The 20,825-nt window shown below is 34.3% G+C and overlaps 2 protein-coding genes across 3 annotated transcripts; one reads left to right on the top strand and one right to left on the bottom strand.

Annotated features, from left to right (window-relative positions):
- Positions 1-1,418: 1,418 nt before the first annotated feature.
- Positions 1,419-8,462, bottom strand: LOC108364432 (RNA/RNP complex-1-interacting phosphatase). 2 transcript variants are annotated; one of them, XR_001847752.1, is made up of 9 exons: positions 8,316-8,462; positions 8,157-8,232; positions 6,191-6,310; positions 6,043-6,122; positions 5,935-5,981; positions 3,539-3,646; positions 2,645-3,070; positions 1,974-2,573; positions 1,419-1,906 (listed from the first exon to the last, which is right to left on the bottom strand). XR_001847752.1 is itself a non-coding variant. In XM_017618100.1 (8 exons), exons 1-8 carry the CDS (start codon positions 8,336-8,338, stop codon positions 2,371-2,373), a joined length of 1,083 nt encoding a protein of 360 aa, XP_017473589.1. In that variant the 5' UTR covers positions 8,339-8,462; the 3' UTR covers positions 1,945-2,370. The 2 variants fall into 2 exon arrangements, 1 of the variants encoding a protein (XP_017473589.1); XM_017618100.1 differs by lacking the exon at positions 1,419-1,906 and having other exon boundaries at positions 1,945-2,573.
- Positions 8,463-9,634: 1,172 nt separating this feature from the next.
- On the top strand, positions 9,635-11,161 carry wal (electron transfer flavoprotein subunit alpha wal). Its single transcript, XM_017618101.1, has 3 exons — positions 9,635-9,832; positions 9,898-10,038; positions 10,120-11,161. The coding sequence occupies exons 1-3, from the start codon at positions 9,791-9,793 to the stop codon at positions 10,927-10,929; spliced, it is 993 nt and encodes a 330-aa protein (XP_017473590.1). The 5' UTR covers positions 9,635-9,790; the 3' UTR covers positions 10,930-11,161.
- The last annotated feature ends 9,664 nt before the right edge of the window (positions 11,162-20,825 follow it).

The following is a 20,825-nucleotide window of genomic DNA, read 5'->3' on the forward strand; positions in this document are numbered from 1 at the left end:
TTTTGCCACTGTCTTGTATGCGCACATTTAGCGCACTTGATCAGTTCATTATTATTTCGTCATGGTGGTCAAGTGTCACATTAGCATATACCATATCTACATATGGCTGTATGAAGTATACATGGGTGTACATATGTATGTGCTCAGTTTCCTTTTTGCTTTACTTCCACATTTGTACGTATTTTATATGATATTTTGCATTAACAATTCGCCGCTCATCAGCTTATCGCGCCGATGATCTTGTTTCGAGCTCAAGTGTTGCAGCGCTGTTTCTGCTCAGACGAAGGTGTACTTATACCATATCCATATATGGGTGTGCGATTGTGCGTTTAAATTTATAATAACAAGTTGCATATGAGCTATGTGGCTGTGTCAAATTGCCGCCGCATTTCTGTGACAACGACAAATTGGTGGTAATTACAACGAAACAAGTTACATACATAATTTTTCATCACGATTTCGATAAACATCTTGTCGCGCTTTGGGTATGAAATTGGTCAGTGGAGCGATTGCGCTTTAAAGGCTGTAGATAAATATGATATTTTTATACATTTTTCATGCAATAAATGCGTTGCAGGGAAACGCAGATTTGTTATTTTTTTCGTGCAGATTATATACTTCAATATGTATACATTTCATATGACATGTGATGTTAACGCCATGTATGTATGTAGATATGTAAATAGTTATATGATTAAAAAACAAAATAGATTTGAAAGGCTTTATGAGTAGAAAAATTATTTGATATACATAAGATGCATGTACATATACAGATGCGTGCAACTAATTAGCAACGAAATTCAAAACGATATTGCTTGCAAATTATGTTTATTTATTTATTTTTAATAATTTTCATTTAAAATATAATTCAATCTATATCAGAAACCACAATAACAAAAGTTGCAAAGCTTGCACAAATTGCAAAAAAATTAATCAAACTTCAAAAAATTGTCATCAAAATTTCAAAATTTTTAATTAGACTATTTAGAAAATTTTCGGGTATGCAGTTTTGTATAATAAAGTGCAAGTTTCAAGTCGCTAAACATTACCGTTGATTTTTTTAGAATTTTTTTTTGTGGAGGGTGTTGCGCATTTTCTTCCATATAACACATGATCAAAATTTTTTTTTACATGGAAAAAAATCCGCAACACCCTCGACAAAAAAAATTCTAAAAAATCAATGGTAATTTTTAGCGACTTGAAACTTCCACTTTATTATACTAAAATTGAATGGGCTACAAAACTGCATACCCCAACATTTTTTATATATTCTAATTAAACATTTTGAAATTTTGATGACGATTTTTTTTTAAGTTCGATTAATTTTTTTGCAATTTGTGCAAGCTTTGCAACTTTTGTTATTGTGGTTTCTGTTATAGATTGAATTATATTTTAAATGAAAATTATTAAAAATACATAAATAAACATAATTTGCAAGCAATATCGTTTTGAATTTCGTTGCTAATTAGTTGCACGCATCTGTATATCACTTAATAAAGCTCTTCAAATGTATTTAATTTCTTAGCAAAAAGTCATTTAAGCTAGATATTTATAATTTTTACATATTTAATAGGTAAAAAAAAGTATGAAATGGCATTTTTAGAAGCCCAAAATTAAATTGAAGATTCCCTTGCTAGGCATAGCGAATAAAAAAGACATACAATACTCTTTAATGGTTAAATAAAATTCATTTATACGATAAAAATTATAGCTTCATAATTTAGTCAGCATTTTATGCACTTTATAAACATACATATCTATATACATATGTGTATGTAGTCTGCCGCGCGAATTGGGTATATTTTTCCTAAGTGAATCATACAATTTAGTCCATTTACTAGTTCCCACCGAAACAATTTGTTTCTTTTCAATGCGATTTTCATGAAAACTTAAATAACTTCGTCACCTCTGAGCCCATCATGATTCAATTATAANCAATGCGATTTTCATGAAAACTTAAATAACTTCGTCACCTCTGAGCCCATTGTCGCTTTTTGAGAATACTCGTATATTTCTGACTTTAAAGTTTTAATTATATTCTCAATATTTAATATTGGGCCGTATGAATAGAAACTAAGCAATTGCTTTTTCTTAAAATTTCTGAACGAGTGACACTGAATTCAGCCAAATTATTTTGCTGGGAACCATTAAATGTACCAACTGCTATGGTTCAAATGCGGAAGCAGAACCAAATTTACTATTTTGGAGCGGTAGGCAGTATCTTGTAATATTTTGGCACAAATATTAGCAAGTGAACATAATTGAAACATACCATCCACAATTGTACTTGTCTAATTAGTAAAGGTGAGAAAAAATATTAAATGTACTCAAAATTAAAAAAATTAAAGCAAATATTAGTCTAATCATATGCTATACGCGCCGATATGGATGAGATCGATGTCTGTCGTGCCTGCGTTCGCCACTATAACGATCGCTACTGCTTGGTACATGTTCATTTCGCCTACGACTTGGCTCTTCATCATACCGGCGACTATCAGGCGCACGCGAATGACTATTATTCGAGTGCATCGCGTAGCTGTTATGATTATTATGGTATGGATAATTTGCGCCACCTATAATTGATAATTTAAAGCATATGTATGAGGCGAGATAATGGCGCGCTAAAGATCCCTTATTAAATTACCTTGCGAACAGTTACGACTAGTATTCACATATCTCCTGTTATAGTTCGAGCTATTGCCCTGTGCGCTGTTAAAGTTATTATCCATATATTGTTGTTCGGATTGTGCGGCTGCAGTTACGGCAGCACTCGTGTGACGCTGACGTTGCATATTCGATTCCTGTCGAAAACGCTCATATCGATCACGCCTATCGAACTCCTCTGTTGAGGGCGGTAATGCTGATTCTGGAGCAGGTGAATGTAAAGATGAAATCTCTTTGCTGTGAGTTTGATTGGAACGTATGGCTCGCTTGTTGTTATCGATCAAATCATCCTTGAAGTCATTTTTCGGACTGCCACTGTTGTCACTTTTGATCGCATTCTTTAAATGATTTAGGGAGACTAAATAGTTTCTGCGCTCGATTTTATGGCCACGCGCAGCAGCGAATTCTAATACAGGGAAAATACGAAAGATTTTTATGAAAAGATTTTTAGTGGAATTTCCAACGTTGTCGCGATGAGGTGCGAGTAAAATATTACATTTTTATTTTTATTTTTATTTTTTTGTTGAGCAAAAGGGGGAAAATATTTCTGAACGAAAAAGACTTTTCGTGAAATCAATTCTCACTTAGAATTAAGAAGATATTTATACATATGTGTATATCTTGATGCAGAAATCAAATCGGAGGACAAGTATATTATGGGCGAATCAGGGCTTTCAACGAATCCATCTAGTTCGATTTTAAGTGAAATCTTCGAAAACACTTATCACTTAATTCGAAAGCTATGAACGAAGCATATAGCTTAGGTTCGTAGCAATTCGTATTTAGTGAGCGCATTTTTTCAGATTTCACGATGGATTAAGTGATAGCCCGTTTATGAAGAGTGTGTGATGTAAAATTAGATAAAATTACTTACTGTCTATCGCCTCTTCAGGCTTCATATCTAACTCAGAGATCATGTAGTTACATATTAGGAACCCAGTGCGATTGACTCCATGCGTACAATGAACACCAATCAGTTTATCTAAAAGAGAACACAAACAAATTAACAGCTATGGGCAACAGCAAAGTCTTAACTAGCATGCATATTAAAATGTTTAGCAGAATGTTCCCTATCTTATAAAAAATTCGTTAAGTACATAAACTTCCTCCACAGCATTCCTATGTGAGCGACATAGACCAAACGTGCAAATTATTTAAAAAGGATGCTATCAAAAAATGTAGAACTTGACTCATTTCCAGAACTATTTGTTGTCGGCCAAACAACACACACACAATAACCAATTTAAATAGCAGCAAGTAGAAAATTATATACAGTCAAAGCCATTGGCGACCCACAAAGCCCGCAGAATGCAACGAAATATAGAAGTGAGTGTAAGAAATCGACCGCAAAAATTTAATTTACAAAAGCCAACCGCAAAAATATGTCAACACCCACACGTTGAGCTTCAAATGAAACGATGATCGGTGCAGAAGAATGAGTATGGCCAAAGACGATGCCGATGGAGTGGCTGCGAACACAGCCGACTGCGTAGCCATGGGATAATTTCAAGAGACAGCAACAATAAAAACGTGTTGAAAGCCAAAGATGCAACGGCAGCGATGGCAAGAGACAGCTTCTAAAGCAACAGCAGCAGCAGAAGCAACCATAGCGCGGCACAACAACCAGCATACATATACACACACTGTTTAACATGGGCAATAAATTTTGAAAAACATGTCAGCGCAACAGCAGCATTTGTGCAGCTAAAAGGAGTGAGTGCTATACGCATGCGTAGCTTACATGAGATTCGTCATGTTTCCATAGCTTGAACATCCAACCAATGCGCAGCGTCAAAAGGAAGTAAGCTCCAACGAACGCAGACCACGGTTGCCACCTCCGCTGCTGCTGTTGTGCCCTCACTTGCCGCCCCTTCAGACGTCATTGCTTTTTGTCTGCTATTGTATTTTCGTTGTTCTGTGTTGATGGCAAGACCACCGCAAATATTGATTTGTTGTTATTTGTGCTTTACTTGTTGAAAACGTTATGTTTGCAATATTAATTTGTATGTGCATTTTTTGTCTAGATTTGTTTTATGCGCGAAATTTATTGATTGCCGCACAAATTGTTCTTTTGCTAAATAAAAAAAAAAAAAAAAATATTTTAGAGGGGAGCGAGAGCTGTTATCCAATGATGCCGACAAACGAAAATTGCGGACGCATTATGAGCTTTTAAAGAACTAAATTATTAAAAATTATTGCAAGTTAAACCGCCTTGAATTACCACTACAAAATACAATGCCCACAGAAGCTGCACGCTTCCTAGGGTTGCCGTTAGTGGAACTTGACGACAACGACTGAGATACCAACCGATCTGGGCGGGGTTGTTGTAGCCGCTACAAGAACAACAACAACAACAATGCCTTGAACTTAAGCGAAAGGCACGCACTTAATTTTATTGTCACTGCAAACGTGAGAACTTCAAAGCAAGTTGCAAAGTCGGAATCTTATCGTTCTTCTAGTAGCCATTTGAAAAACTAGTTGTCGAGTCTTGTTTTACGTCGCAGAAGTCTAGGTTAATTGGTGATAGGTAGTCTTAATCGCGTAGGAAGCTGACACGAAATGACAGTATGAAGACAGGCTGCTGCTGGTGGTATGAGAGTACATAAACACATGTACAAATAAAGGAGGGTGCACTTGCAATGGGCCCGTAATTGGCATAAACACGTGACTTTTGGTTTTACTGTCGCTGAGTTTTAGATGCATGCGTTGATAAATTTACCTATGTATATAGTATTTTAAGTACACATACTACATATACAAATTGTTTAAGCAGTGGTAGGGAACTTTTAATTAGGGAAATCAGCATGAGCAAAAAGCTTATTTTTTTTTAAGCAAGCAAACATCACCTAAGGCCTTTTGATTAAAGAAAGAAAACTCTGCTAATGGCAAATACAATACGTTCCACTACGTTGGAAAACTATATCGTCGTTTAAAGTACAAAACCGCGTATCAACAAAATGCAAAACCGCGTATCAAGATAATGCAAAACCGCGTATGTAAATTATGTAAATTATCTTCTAGAGAGTAAAAACACCCATATTTCAAAATGGTTCTCTTTTTATAAAGCAATCGCATACCTAGCCAGTATATATCAGGACGAATGGATAAGGATTGAGCCAAGAGCTTGTGTGAGCAAATCCAATTCTTGGCAGCTAATGCCAGTTACGCGGTTTTGCAGAATGACGATACGCGGTTTTGTACTTTAAACGACGATATGAATTAGTTTCTTAACTAAGGCGCTATAGGTGGCCGACATCTTGTTATACTAACCATTATCAGAGTTATTGTTTAAAAAAGTCATCGCCAGAGTTTTGAATCTGTAAATAGAAGAATTTATTAACAATCGTCCTCATACCGGAAATACTTTTCAAAACTTACTGGTTAATCATGCGCGGTGAGGGCGTATCATGTCCAGGAATCATTAATTTAATGTACTCTAAACCCTTATCTTTGAAATTCTGCAAAGGAAAGATATTTTTTTTGACTATGCAGCATATTAAAAGTATAAAATATGTGTGCTCCTTACATGTGGATTATAATACCGGGTGGTATTCGTCAAATCAATAATCATCCCCAAATTGGGAACCGTCTTCAATAAAATATTGGCATCGAGTCGGTGTTCTTCATCCACGTTTTCGTTAACACGCTATTAAATAGATCAAATGATAAAATTCAATTAAATCAAACAACTAATTTTCTCTAATATATTGCGGACGTTGTTATTATTACAACGGCATACAAATTCCCAAGAGATTTTGGGAGAATAATGCTGAAGAGACAGTTTTTAATCTTGTTGTAACAGCGTACAAACTATCCAAAGACTTTTTGGGGAATGACGTTGTAGTGACAGTCCTTGGCCAGATATGAATCCCGTTACGTCGTACGGTCTGTCGTGACAACGAACAAATCGCTAACTTACGAGTGCAAAGTTGATAAGACCATTTTTGTATGTTACAGGAAAGGAATCTGAGCCATTTTCTTCCAGAATATTGCAAATCCCATTTTGCGTGTTTAAATCAAAGCAAAAAAGGATTTAGTAATATTTTGGATTTGTCGGATTTTCTGAGTGTCTTTTTTCTGGACTTAGCAAATCTGCCTTTCGTTGAAAATAAACAAGAAATAATAAAGCAAACATCTACCTAAATCCTTTTCGAAACGATGCGTTCCTATTCAAAAATATGGTTATCTATAAAAGTGGACCTAGCAACTTTTCTTTCTAAGCTAGCGATATGGAGACTTGTCAACTACGCTGGTAAACTACAATTCGATGTGTTATCATTTCGATTTCCTTTTCGATTTAAAAATGTTTCGGTCATCTGAAAATCTTTTTTTATAGAAGTAATAAGCTTTATGCAACAACTCGCGTTAATATCTTGAATATACTCAAGTTTTGAAAATGAACTCGTTTTATTGATGTAAGGCGTAAATTGAAAAATACCAACGTGGAGCCTCGAGCCATTCGACAAAACGACCACCCCAAATGTCCAACAAAATAAATTGCTTAATTAACGATAAGTAAATAAAAAGGAGTCGCCAAAGTGCAGAAAGCTCTTCGGCATACGTATGAACAAATATCCACAGTTTCCATAAAATATTTACATTGTATGCGTACGTCTCGGTATTTGCGGTGCGACATGTTGTGCCTGCGAGCGAATTTCTGTGGTATAATTAATATAAATTTAACTTTAAGCCGCCACAAAGAAATTGAACAGAGCCTTTAGTAAACGCATGATGCTGAAAGCTGAAGTTGTGTAAACAAGGAATTGAGTAAATTACAATGGGACAACAGGAAAGGCTTGCAGGTAACATGAGCATAAGATGACCACCGACAATGCCAACGCTGTCACCTTTAGTAGTTGCTGTTATTTAATTAAGCAAAACAATTTAATTTCATATTCATATTTTCCTTGAGTTTTAATATGAACTGGCGCTTCAACTCCTTGTTCCGGCACCAGGCGAATTGGTACTGAGCAGCCAGTAGGCGTGTGGTCTGCTGACCTACTGCATGAGGTATGCTTGCCTTGCATCGCTCTTAAGTTATTCTTTCGGTAAAACATGTCAGTTGCCACTTTTATGCATAATTACAAACAATTCAACGCATAAAATTAATTTACCTTAGTTTATTTTGATTGAAACACTCGTGGGGTACTGTGGGATCCCTATAGTGTTTTATGGTACATATGAACGCGAAGTTGGTGTATGCTACGGCATGTATTTCAAAGGTTTATGTGTTGACATGAGTGAATAAATTAACTGAACCTTAGAGGTATGTACTAAATACATGTAGCAAGGACGGGGCTTTTACAATTTCAGAACCGGTTTATCATGTAAGTTTCTTGCTTAATTGATGAAGGTAGATTTTGACAAATACAACGAAAAAGTTCTCAACTTTTGCAGGGTCAAGTGCAATAGTTGATGAGATAGTTACTAAGGACGCCCGTTATACACCTTTAATATAAAATCTTATTAAGGGTTATGCTTTAAAGACTCACCTCACGCAGCGGCACTTTAAAGGCAATGAAGCGTGTTCCCTCGATCTGTTTTCCGACTGGTTTATAGCTCAGCCATCTATGGAAAATTATTAATAAAACGAATAATAGTCTTTTATTTAACCTTTTCGCCCCATGAAAGGCCTTTGGATGGATGCTCACCTGTCTGGTATTGAGGACACCATAACTCGATATTTGTGGTTGAGCGATTTGCAGAAAGTATTTTAGCACTTATACACCAAACTTTGAATTATGAACTTTTATACGATATTACTACAATCACCTTTAGCAAAATTACGTTTATTTCTTCTAGCTAAGAAATTATTTACCTGGACATTTACCGCGCACGACAGCAAGTGTCAAACGTCACATAGTGATGCCACCATTTTTTGGAGCATTTTATAACAGCTCACAAAAGCCTCAATTGCTTGAAAAGAAAAAGCGATGTATTTCCGCATGCATACTAAATGATTTTTAATACATTGCTTAAAAATTGCATTTGTATACCGCTATTTCACTTTTTTATGTTAATATGAAGTGATTTTTATGACATTACTTTCAAGATAATGGGGTAATTGCCCATACAAAACAACGAAATTTAACAAAAGTTTTTTGTTTATAACTTTAATATGACGTTCAAACTGGTCCCATTTAACTTGTTAAATGAAAGAGCTTTTTGGAAAACACAATCGTCCACATTGAACATTTGGAGTTAACTTTGACGGTTGTTTGATTACCAACAATTTGTTTTGCGCGAATGTCTGCTTCATGATATTAACGCATACGGATAACTTAGAGACTTCAAAATGGTTAGTTCGTATGCACTATTTATCTCTGCGTTCGATGAGACCTCTTGTGAAATAACTAATTACCGCCTTGGCCTCTTTTTTGGCGGGGAGACATGCATACAATTTTGACATTTTTTGATAATTTTTAATATTTTTCAGAATATACATTTTTTGAACGTTGGCGTGTCAAATGAAAGCTTTTGGGTCTTTCCGATTGGTCGGAGCAAAAAGCTTTCTGATACAACTCTGCGCTGAACTGGTTTTCAAACGAGTTAAATGATTTAACTGGTTCAATTTTCCAACAATTGCATGCGATTTAACTTGTTTATGAACATGTTTTGTTCATTTAACTGGTTCAAGCCCATTTAACATGTTTAGCTCGTCAATTCGAGCGTAGTATTAAATGGTTAATAATATTAGCCCTCCCCCTCCGGATTGTTAATAGGGGATCGAAACACGTTGTTTGGTACCCCTCCCGACTTTTCCGGAGCTTTTTTAGCGGATGTTACCCTATACTAGAGAATTACCAAAAAATTTTAGTTTGTATTAGAAAAACTAAAAAAGTAGAACAAATCTATAGTATTTGTTAAAATAACTAAAAAGGAATTTTTGGTACATATTTTCCTGATTTGGTAATTTTTTTCAAAAGATTGGTATTTTTTTTCAGTGGCAACCCTGTTGAACTTCACCACGATCAGCTGCGATTGTTCATTTGACTTTTGGACTTTCGTGGCGATCGGCGAGAGGTCGTTCAATTAAAGTTATTACGATTTAGAAAGATCTTATCTTTGTGGAGCAAATTAGGCTTTATTTATATTTGTTTTATTTTATACTTCTTAATTAACGAGAATGTTAAGTTCCAATACAAGGAATCTCATACGTAGCGGCTTGGTGAGCAAAAATTTGCATGACTTTTCTACTATCGATTACAAAAACAATTTGCCCACTCGTTACAGCTCCACCGCTGTAAAAGCACTCTAGTGGTAGCCGAACACAACAACGAGGCGCTGAATCCTATTACATTGAACACTATCTCAGCTGCAAAAAAGATTGGCGGTGACGTTACTGTGCTGGTAGCAGGAACCAAATGTGGTCCGGTATGTCAGTTGCACAAATTTTCCAAACTCGTATGTTTGCATAAGTTACTACTAAGCATCTTTATTTTACTTAATTTATAGGCATCTGAAGCAGTTTCGAAGGTCGAAGGAGTTGCCAAGGTGTTGGTTGCTGAGAATGCTGCTTTCAAGGGCTTCATGCCCGAATCTATCACTCCGCTGGTGTTGGCTGCTCAATCACAGTTCAAATTTACACATATTTTAGCTGGTGCCACTGCATTTGGTAAAAATGTGCTGCCACGCGTTGCTTCCAAACTGGATGTTTCGCCCATTTCGGAAATTATCGATATAAAGAGCGACGACACTTTTGTGCGTACAATCTATGCAGGAAACGCAATACTGACTCTTCGTTCAAAGGATCCCGTTAAAGTGATCACAGTAAGAGGCACGAATTTCGCGCCTGCTGCAGCTACTGGTGGTAGCGGGACTGTCGAGCAAGCTCCAGCTGGCGAATATGCCTCGCAATTGAGTGAATTTGTCTCGCACGAACTTACAAAATCTGACCGTCCCGAGTTGACAAGTGCCAAGGTGATCGTGTCTGGTGGGCGCGGTCTTAAGTCTGGCGACAATTTCAAACTGCTGTATGATCTGGCTGATAAATTCGGTGCAGCTGTTGGTGCTTCCCGTGCTGCAGTTGACGCTGGCTATGTGCCCAACGACTTGCAAATTGGTCAAACGGGCAAAATTGTTGCACCAGAGCTGTATATCGCTGTTGGCATCTCGGGTGCCATTCAGCATTTGGCTGGAATGAAGGATTCTAAGACCATTGTAGCAATAAACAAAGATCCTGAAGCGCCAATCTTCCAAGTGGCAGATATTGGACTAGTGGCTGATTTGTTTAAAGCTGTGCCTGAATTAACAGAAAAATTGTGAAGCTAAATGTTGCCTTTAGTGTCTTATCATGAATCGTAGTGCATTTACATATTTGATTTTAGTTTCGGAAAAAGTTTTGTAATTAGCCGTAATTTTCATTTGTTAAAATCGGTTATACAAATTGGCATTGCCTATGCATATTATGTAGATTTCTTTTCCTCATTTACACATCCTTTGTTTAAGAATAAAATTGGTAAATTTTGTAAAAAATGTACATGGAAACATACACGCATATCTTTTGTTTGCTTTACATTTTACATAGAAAACAAATCTTTTGGTATGAGTAAATTTTACGTAAGCAGTTTGTTGCCTAGCCGAGTTTATTTGGTTGCTGCAAAGGGTGTATTTTATAGCATATTTTCAGGCGAAGTTAGTTACTTCGCGCTGCTTATTTCAATTTTTTTACTTTACCAAAATTTAAGCAATCAAGCAAAAACCGTTTGTTAAATCGCTACTTTTGAATACAAAAATTAATATGCGATTAAAAACTATAAAAGCAAAAGCAAAGCCCACATTCAATAAGTTATTTTTAAGTAGGTAGAAGGGCTGTTTGTTATCTCTAAAGAAGTGAAAATGACAACATGGAATCCATATATGTATGTATAATTACCTAAATAATATTTATATTCCGCGTTTTTTACAAGCTTTTATTTTATTTTGAAACAACACTGCTCGCTCTTGCACGCATGCTACTGCAGTAAATATTATCGCTCTGACCCATTTTAATGGCTATAAAAATATGATTGTACATATGGATTGAACTGTTAAAGGAAATACAAAATTGTTTTGTGTATTTTTACATGCATATATTTATGTATTCTATTTTCCTGCAGTTTTCTTGAAGTAAAATCTAGCGCTTAGCAGAGGGGTTAACGAACTGAAATGATAGGTACATTACACCGTCCGTTTGCCGGGCGGAAAAGTGTATTTTCTTCTAAAAATAAGCTGTGGCAAATTTTATTAAAATAGGACAACTGTAAGTACTTGCATGTTGCATTTGAAAATTTAGAAAACCATATGCATTCAGGCAATGTACACAAAACAAATGAAAATCGTGAGTAAACGACTTCATTAAGTAAAATAACTCACAGAATCCGAGTATTAAATCAAAAATATAAAAACTACTGGTTTTTGAGATTTTTCTAAATAATCATTTTTGCAAACTGGAAAAACCACGTTTTCAGTTTTTTTTAAGCTCCAGTTCTAAAGTTTTCCACCACTCTAAAGGCCATCAAATTTGCTATCGCCCCGCTATATAATGTTTTCCAATCAGATCATACAGGCCAACAAAAATAGAAAACAAAATGCAACAAATGTTAAAGCTGTTTTGAAAGACTTTTTTGTGCTGATTACGAGTCCGTAAGTATAAAGTTTCTATCAGCTCCAGATTTTGAGAAAAACGTGCTCAAAGTGTGAAAAAATCGCGCTTTTTGCAATATTTGAGAAGCTGATAGAAGGTAATAGAACCTTCCACTTAGGCTTAAATTAAAGCTTGAACTTTCGACTACAACCCCTGAATATACGTCTCGCGCGTTGACTCTAAGGGCGCTTATATTCATTTATTGAACAGCAAAAACGTTAGCAAAAGTCTAATGATTCTTGGAGAGTTTAAATTTAATGACGTTAGGGTGGTACGTTGAAATAAAAAAAAAAGAGATGTATCCTCGCGAGAAAAACAACAATATATAAACACATTTTCGAAATTGCCTTGTCAAAATACGGCAATCTTTAAACCAGCAACGTTTTGACTTTTTTTTTTGTTGTTTAATGTTTATTATTTTTTCATAAAAGTCTAGAGCATTATATAACAAAGAGCATATACATAAATCCGCATTTCAAACTTTGTGCAAAAATTATAAAAAAACCGGCAAAGTTTCATGACATTTTCAACTTTAATCAGATTTTTTAAAATTTGATTCGAGTATGCAATTTCACACCCCATTAAATTCGAGAATAATAAAATGCAAGTTTTAAGTTGCTAAAAAAAAACGTTTTGATATTTGATAATTTTTTTCTGACTATTACATATTTTTCTAAAAAAAAAAAAATTAATATACTCTGAATGGAAGAAAATGCATAAAAAAGTACCAAAAATCAACGCGTTCTTTTAGCAACTTCAAACTTGCAGTTTATTGTACTAGAATTTTGAGGGCTATAAAACTGCATATTCAAAAAAATTCTGAAATTAATTTTTGCCCGAAGTTTGAAATGTGGTTTTATAAGGTGTTTGTTATAAAATGAGCTAGCCATTTAAGTTTAGAATCCAGTTCTCAATAAAAATCATTTCTGTTGTTAGAAAAAGTACTTTGCTGTTGCTGCAAATTTTCTTGAAGAAATAAATATACAAGCATTTTAATCATTTTAAGAAATTTAAATAGAATATGAATATGAATTTTTCGTTTTTTTGAGAGCTGGAACAGCCCTATATAACTAAAACGGCAAAAATTGCTTAAACTAAAAAAGTAACATCAGATAAGTAACAAAGAAAGTAGTATTTTTAAGTGAGTTGTCCAATTCCAGGGCATATATGTACATGAAATAAGACTTGTGGTGTTACTGAACAATTGCTCACTTGGAACGCTGACGTGTGGAGCGCTCAAATATTTGCGGGCCAGATCATGTTAATTTGTCGTATTTTAGTTTAGTTTTCCACCAATCGAGAGAATTTTCATTGAGAAGAGCTAATTTTTCTTTAAGATAGGCCTTCAGTTGAGCTTTAATTTCACATTTTTAAGGTCTCCAGATTCTACATCCGCGCCCTCGCTTTCGCGGGAGGAATCGAAAATTATTTCTANTCACATTTTTAAGGTCTCCAGATTCTACATCCGCGCCCTCGCTTTCGCGGATTGCGGTTGCTTATACGACTTTTAGCAGTACTTGTCGAAGGTCCATCAATGTTGCTTGATATACTAATTAACCGTTTAGCGACTGAAGCTAAAAGCCGGTTATTGTCCCCACGCTGGTTGGACAGACTTAGAGCCATTTCAACAATATTATGTACACATTCGCATTCGCAAAACATTCGTATCATTTGGTGCGAATGCGAATGTCGAATGCGAATGCGTTTAATGATGCGAATCATTCGAATAAGGAATGCGAATGCAAATATTCGCAACATCCCTGGTATGTACGTACATACACACATCTGTATCTACAATATATGTGTCTCAGTACATACATATTAAAACAAAATTTGGCTATTTTTTACAAAGTAATTTTTAATGTCAACTGCTAGCTTGGATGAACTTTTAGTTGATTATTTCAATGCCAAAAGAGAAAAAAATACTCATTGATAACGGACAACGAGGATGTCTATAATAAATATCACATTTTAGCACAAGAAAAGTATTTATTTACTTCCATGTAAATAATTATTTACATATATACATATATATGTAGATCAGTAATAGATTGAGGTGTCACAAATCAACTAATTAAAATTGCAAAATTATTATTAGGTAGGTAGTAACACACTAATTCGTATAGAAAATTGCAGAACGATTTAAATTAAAATTATTTTTGCTGATCTAGCAGTTGAAATATGAAATTATCAACATTCTACAAAATTTGTATTTTTATGAATATTGTCTGCAAAATCTGGCAAAGTAATAGAAATTCAACTTTCATAGCTATTTAAATAGGACTTAGCATTTGTTTAGCATCTTTGCTGATTGCCTATTTCACTAACACAAACCAGCGTACATAGTAGGACCGCAGTAAACTCATCTGTACATTGCACAGTGGCTCAAAACTGGAATTTGATTTTTTTTAATGGTAGCCAATAAAATTTGCAAGAGACTTGTTTAGCACGATTTTTGAATTTTTGTTTGTTTGTTTAATTTTTTGTATGCAAATTGCAGAAAAGGGTGCAATTTTTGGGAAACTCGATTCTTCTGTTCAGTTAATAAATGTAACATAATAAAAACTAGTTGAAAACAATTGCGGGGTTCTCCCAAAACGAAACAAAATTTTAATGTAAAAAGTGTTAATGTAAAATTTCAATGTAAAGGTTAAGTGCAAGTGGAAAGTGGCTAAGAGTTCGCGTTGATTTTTAATAATATAACAAATGCATGCAGATGTGCTTGAAATTGTTGCGAAAAAATTATTAAAAATCAACGCGACCTTTTAGCCACTTGCAAATTGCCTTTATTGTACTAAAATTTAATTTATAAACTGCATACCCAACATATTTCTAAAAACTCAATTTTTTTTAATTTTGGTGAAATTTTTTCCTTTTCCGTTTCGGGGGCACCCTACAACTGTTTTTAAATAATTTTTGTTATGTAACATTTATTAACAGAAGTTTGGAATCTCTTCAAAATTGCTACTTTTTCTGCACTTCGCCTTAAAAATTTAGTACAAAAACCAAAAATTCAAAAATTCGGCTCAACTAGTCTCTTGCAAATTTGAATAGATTTCATTTAAAAAAAAGAATAATCAAATTGAGCGAAAACTGAAGGCTCCAGTAAATTGTTCCAGTTTTGAACCACTGTGCATTGACGTTCAAAGATCATTTATGGTCATACCAGATGTATTGCGCTGGCGTCACGGGGAATTCAACAAAACACTCTGTTGTCATACACGTTTATCAACCCAGACTAGGCTTTTATATTTGGCGAACTTTTGCTCTTTTAGTGATATGGAAGCAGGCGGATAGATATGTTTCTTATGTAGACTTATAAGACAGAGTATAAGACATAACGTTATGCTTATAAGACAATTCGTTATGTCCAATCATAGGGAGGTCACTAAACACGTCTATAGAATTCGCAACGTTAATGTCATTTGAGCCGATAAAATTTAAAATATTTTAGCATTATGCGCAAAATACACCACACAAATATTTGCGCAAGTACAAATTGGCACAAATAAGATTTTTTCGAATTCATATTCGATTCTTGCGCATTAACACGCCCAGAACTTTTTACAGTACGAACGCTATTTGTGTTGTTTACAGTTACTTCCAAGTTTCAAGTAAGCAAAAAAATGAATATTTAAAAAAACGGTTTTGGTTGGATGATTGTTTACAACTTTCGACGTGGATTAACACAACAACAGTGAATCGATGAACTTGATTTGACTTTTTGTAATGAAACACCACCAAAGAGCTAGTGTTTATAATGCATTACAGCTTGGTCGTACTTCGCTCGCCTTTGAACATCGAGAAGGTCCTCCAATGTCGGTTTGCACGTAAGAAAACCACGGTGCTGTGCGTAGGACAATAATAGAAGAACGTTATGTTACATATGTACATATGTATAGTTAGGGTGGCCCTACTTTTTATTTCTTATATATTCTAAGGACTATTTAATGACACTCGTACAAAATGTATCAACATAGAATATAAATATACATACATACATATGGATGCATTTATATACATCTACTACATAAATATGTAGATATGTATGCATGTAAAATACGTTATGCTATCGGTAGTATTTAACTTTGTACTATTTAACGTACACTGAGGGAAAAAATACCAGAATTAAACAGAAATGTAGTTGATCTTACTATATATGTCAACGAAAGTACTGTTTAGTGGCAAAAATATTCAATTCAACTACGCGCATATTGAAATGAAGCGTTCGTTTTGAAAAAGCATCCGTAAAGTGCATAATCAAGATAAAAACGAAAAAAAAAAAAATATGTATTTAATTTGCATGTTTCCTGCAATGGAATTCGAACCCTGACCCTCTGGAAATCAACAAATTGTGGCAAGCATCTTTGCGCACTCAGCATCAAATGTTGAATTTCAATCTAAACCACAGCACGCAATTAGCGCATTTGCACGGATCAACATGTACTATGTGTGTGTTGGTATACATACCCAGTAGGAAAAGAAACTATGTAGTTTAAATATTGATTTTCGACGAGTTTTTTACCCACCACAACTAATTGAAGATCTGATTTTCCTACTTGCAACGAACTGTTGACTTTGACATGGCGATGTCCTAGGAAGCAGTCAATTATCCGACTCTGCATTTGATTTCGACGACTTTAAAATTTATTTGACTTAAAGCACTTCAAAGTCGGTATGTTTCTTTGGCAGATGTCTTTTCAACCAATTTAAAATGACTTAGTATTAAATGCTGAAATAGTTAGTTACCCAAAGTTAGATGATTTTTCAACTAAAATTGAATTATTTGCAAAGATATCAAAAGTGTAAGCATTTGGTTTATCTCAAGGAGACTGCTAGGTGATTAAACATCAATTTGAAGTTACTTGGTACCATATATGTAATACTTCTATATTGGCAGTACGTTGAAAGTACATCCGCCAACATTAGAGTGCAAATATATAATGATAGAACGAGAAAACCAACCAACCAACCAAACCAATGTACCCAGAATGACGTTTGAAAAGAATAAAAAATCAGGAGCGGTGCAGTAACCGTCAATATTTTACAAAATTAAATTTTAATTAAAGCAAAAAAAAATTTGTGTGGAACTTTTGAACAAAAAAGTAAGGAAAAAGAAATCGTATTTCACGTGTCGGTATGTTGTACTATTTACTTAAAAATTAGCCTTATCAGGAAAAACGGACAGACGCTACATGCTCTCTAGGGTGCTGGAAAGGAAGGCACAGATCCTCTCAGTATATCTTTTAATAGTGGTTACGGTGATCGCCTCAAGTGTAACTTATACATCTCTTGTTGCTTATTCAAATCCGCCAGTTACCACAAAGCTCGCCCCAATCACGTTCAGGGAAAAATTTTTGGTTATTTAATTTTTCAATTTTTTTTAATATTTTCAATTCAAACCGCTCCTGGAGTGAGTTGACAGTTGTTTGTTTGTAATAGTTCACAAATATACATTTATACTAACACAAGCAAACATTTATTTGATAGGCTGTCTCCCTTTGATTGCGGAATAAAAATACATTTGGGGTGTTCACAGTTCGTTCCAAATTGTGTCTGAAAATGTAGACGTCTACATTTTGAGACATTTTTAGCATCAAACTGTGAGCACCCCTTTCTAGCAGTCGTCGCAAAATCGTCTCAAAACTTTGCTGGTGTTGCCAGACATTTCTTCCTTGCGTGCATTTTTTATATGTCGCCTTTCGATTATGTTTCTGAAAAATTGTAATTATTTAACTTAATTACCAATTTGTAATATTTGTTATTTCTTTTCCTTGNTCCCATACAAAATTGGAAAACGACGCCGTCTACATTTTGTCACACTCAAAGGTATGTTTTTTACGCGTCTACATTTTGCAACCTCGCAGCAGGGTTGCATTATGGCAATACTAACCGCATTTTTTTATTTATTGGGCACGTTTTCTATATTTGCATTTAATTTGAGCGCAATTTATGATGAAAAGAAATAACTCAAGGAAAAGAAATAACAAATATTAGGAATTGGTAATTAAGTTAAATAATTACAATTTTTCAGAAACAAAATCGAAAGGCGACATATAAAAAAGCACGCAAAGAAGAAATGTCTGGCAACACCAGCAAAGTTTTGAGACGATTTTGCGACGACTGCTAAAAAGGGGTGCTCACAGTTTGATGCTAAAGATGCCTCAAAATGTAGACGTCTACATTTTCAGACACAATTTGGAACGAACTGTGAACACCCCAATTGTGAAGATACGTTACTATCAATAAAGAAGTATTACATATATGCTTGGTACATAAGTAAAAATAAATTTCTTTTTCTAAGGGAATTGGTTGAGCTATGCCGTACTGGGTATGTTCACTTACATATACATACTCAGATGTGGACATTGAAAGACGTGCATGCTAAATTTTTAAACGATGATAAAATATAAAGTATTTATTTTTCATCTGGGAAAATAGGTAAGCACCTTACGAGGTAAGCCATGATTATATTGAGTTTTTAGTACCAAAATTGTCATCATGACCATTATCATCTACTAGTAAAGCAAAAAATGAATACCTCCGACGACGCATTACGTTGTCAGTTGCAAAATAACGTGCAGCCGAAGTTATTTCCAAGCCAGTGGGTTACTATGCATTATTTCCCTCAGTGTAGTAATAAGCAAGTAATTACAACTGTTGAAATCACAGCTTTTTTGGCATAGGTGTATCAAACAAGTTTTGCCTTAATTTTCGTTGTAGTTAATTGCACGTGAGTTTGATGTGATTTACCTGGCTGACATATGTACATACATATCGTTAGCTTAATATAGAAATTTCCTATCTCACATTGTCGCTGAAGTACAAAAAACCGTAACTAAGTAAAAATCTAAAATTCCCTGTTTGATTTATTATGATGCATTTCATCGAATTATATGTCCGCACATCATTTTAAGCAATACAAAATTTTAGTTAGTTATCTACGGCTTTTTTTGCATTTCAACGACTATATGACGTCTATATGTAGATACATAAATATCTGTGCCCGTCAATTCAAATAGCCCAAGCCTGGATATACTATTTCTCCTCCTTTAAATCAATATTTCATTGGGTTCCCAAAAAATATTTTAACGATTTTAACTGGCCATACTTAGGTGTAACGGGTGATCCATGTAATGGTTGTTTGACATATTTACCAGAAAATTTCATTACCAGAAACATTTTCGGACTAAAACTGGTAACCTCTGACAGAGAAAGGACCTAATTTATTCTGTTTATTTAAATAGTGTTATTGAGCTTAGTACCACGATTTCTTTGTTTGGAAATTCTGATTTTTTGACTAGTTCGGACTTGGGATCGCAACTTCTGTGAAATTTGTGCAAGCTTTAAAGCTTTTATTTATGTATCTATGTGGTTTCTATGATGGATCAAATTATCTTTTAAATTAAAACTATTAAAAGTAAATATATAAACATGAATTGCAAACAATGCCATTTGGATATTTTTTTGCTTTGACAATAGCTGAATATATACATACTAGGTATATATCCTAGTCCACTTCTTTTCAAAATTTAGTTTTTGATGCAAAATGGCAGATAATGCGACTCTCCATCTATTTATAGCCTCTCCTGAATAATTGCAAAAAATGGACTTGGCATCTTTTCACGTTTAGGTAACAGTATGATCAATTTGCTTTGCTAAACTATGTTCGCACCGCAAACTTCCAAAATAAGTTCATTCTATAAGAGGGGAAATTTGATTTTTTTTCTGAGTAAACTAGAAAGAATAATACTTCGCTTATGTACCACTTTTACGGATACGCAGAAAATTGTATAAAGTGTAAATTTGAAAAGTATCGAAGATTAACAACAAAAAAACCAAAGCAAAATAAATTTTTGCATGATTCGATGTTGTTATCAAGTATATTTTGAATATATTATATGTACATATAATCTGTTTCCTGGGCATAGCTTATTTGGTAAACGAATACATCTAGGCATATTGTATTACCATACATACATACATACTTAGTATGTACATAAGTACACATACATGCATATTTATATAATTAGAGCACGTGTCATTCGAAATTTGGTATTTGTTATTTTATTTTCTTATTTCAATTGTTTTTACAAAGTTTTTTACATTATGATTCGATTGTTAAAAAGTTAAAAAAATATATTTTGCTTATTAATTACGGACCGGAAATAAAATTAGATCCTAAAAAGCGTATGCTTAGATTTTTTTATTTGAGATAGCGTATGCTAGAGAACCCATTGAGATGCGTGATAAAAAATAGCTGCCGCTGGTCCTAGGCAAATACAATGTAGGCATTTTGCAAAACTTCCGCCATTTTAGAAATAATACTTCTATTGAAAAGTTATTTGGGAAATAGGTATGTATTTCCGAAGAGCTCGTACAATAGTTTGCGAATTTCTCAACAAATATGATCAAAATATTGATCTAAACACTGGATTTGTTCCTATGGAGTTACTTGAAGTCAAATATTTATAGCAACAAGCCAAAAACTACCCGTGAATTGGGGGAGCGAAATTCCCTATTGCCCTATTAATGA

Source organism: Rhagoletis zephyria, unplaced genomic scaffold, assembly GCF_001687245.7.
Source record: "Rhagoletis zephyria isolate East Lansing unplaced genomic scaffold, Rhagoletis_zephyria_1.1 Rzeph_scaffold_01557, whole genome shotgun sequence".
Lineage (NCBI taxonomy): Eukaryota > Metazoa > Arthropoda > Insecta > Diptera > Tephritidae > Rhagoletis > Rhagoletis zephyria.

Excerpts from the sequence above, each read along its gene's own strand:
- LOC108364432 (XM_017618100.1), bottom strand. The coding sequence starts at position 8,338 with ATGGTGTCCTCAATACCAGACAG. Across the intron at positions 6,123-6,190 it reads CCCGGTATTATAATCCACAT|AATTTCAAAGATAAGGGTTT; the intron begins GTAAGGAGCACA and ends TTTCCTTTGCAG. Across the intron at positions 5,982-6,042 it reads TCACCGCGCATGATTAACCA|ATTCAAAACTCTGGCGATGA; the intron begins GTAAGTTTTGAA and ends TTCTATTTACAG.
- wal (XM_017618101.1), top strand. The coding sequence starts at position 9,791 with ATGTTAAGTTCCAATACAAGGAATCTCATACGTAGCGGCTTG. Across the intron at positions 9,833-9,897 it reads ATCTCATACGTAGCGGCTTG|CTCCACCGCTGTAAAAGCAC; the intron begins GTGAGCAAAAAT and ends CACTCGTTACAG. Across the intron at positions 10,039-10,119 it reads CAGGAACCAAATGTGGTCCG|GCATCTGAAGCAGTTTCGAA; the intron begins GTATGTCAGTTG and ends CTTAATTTATAG.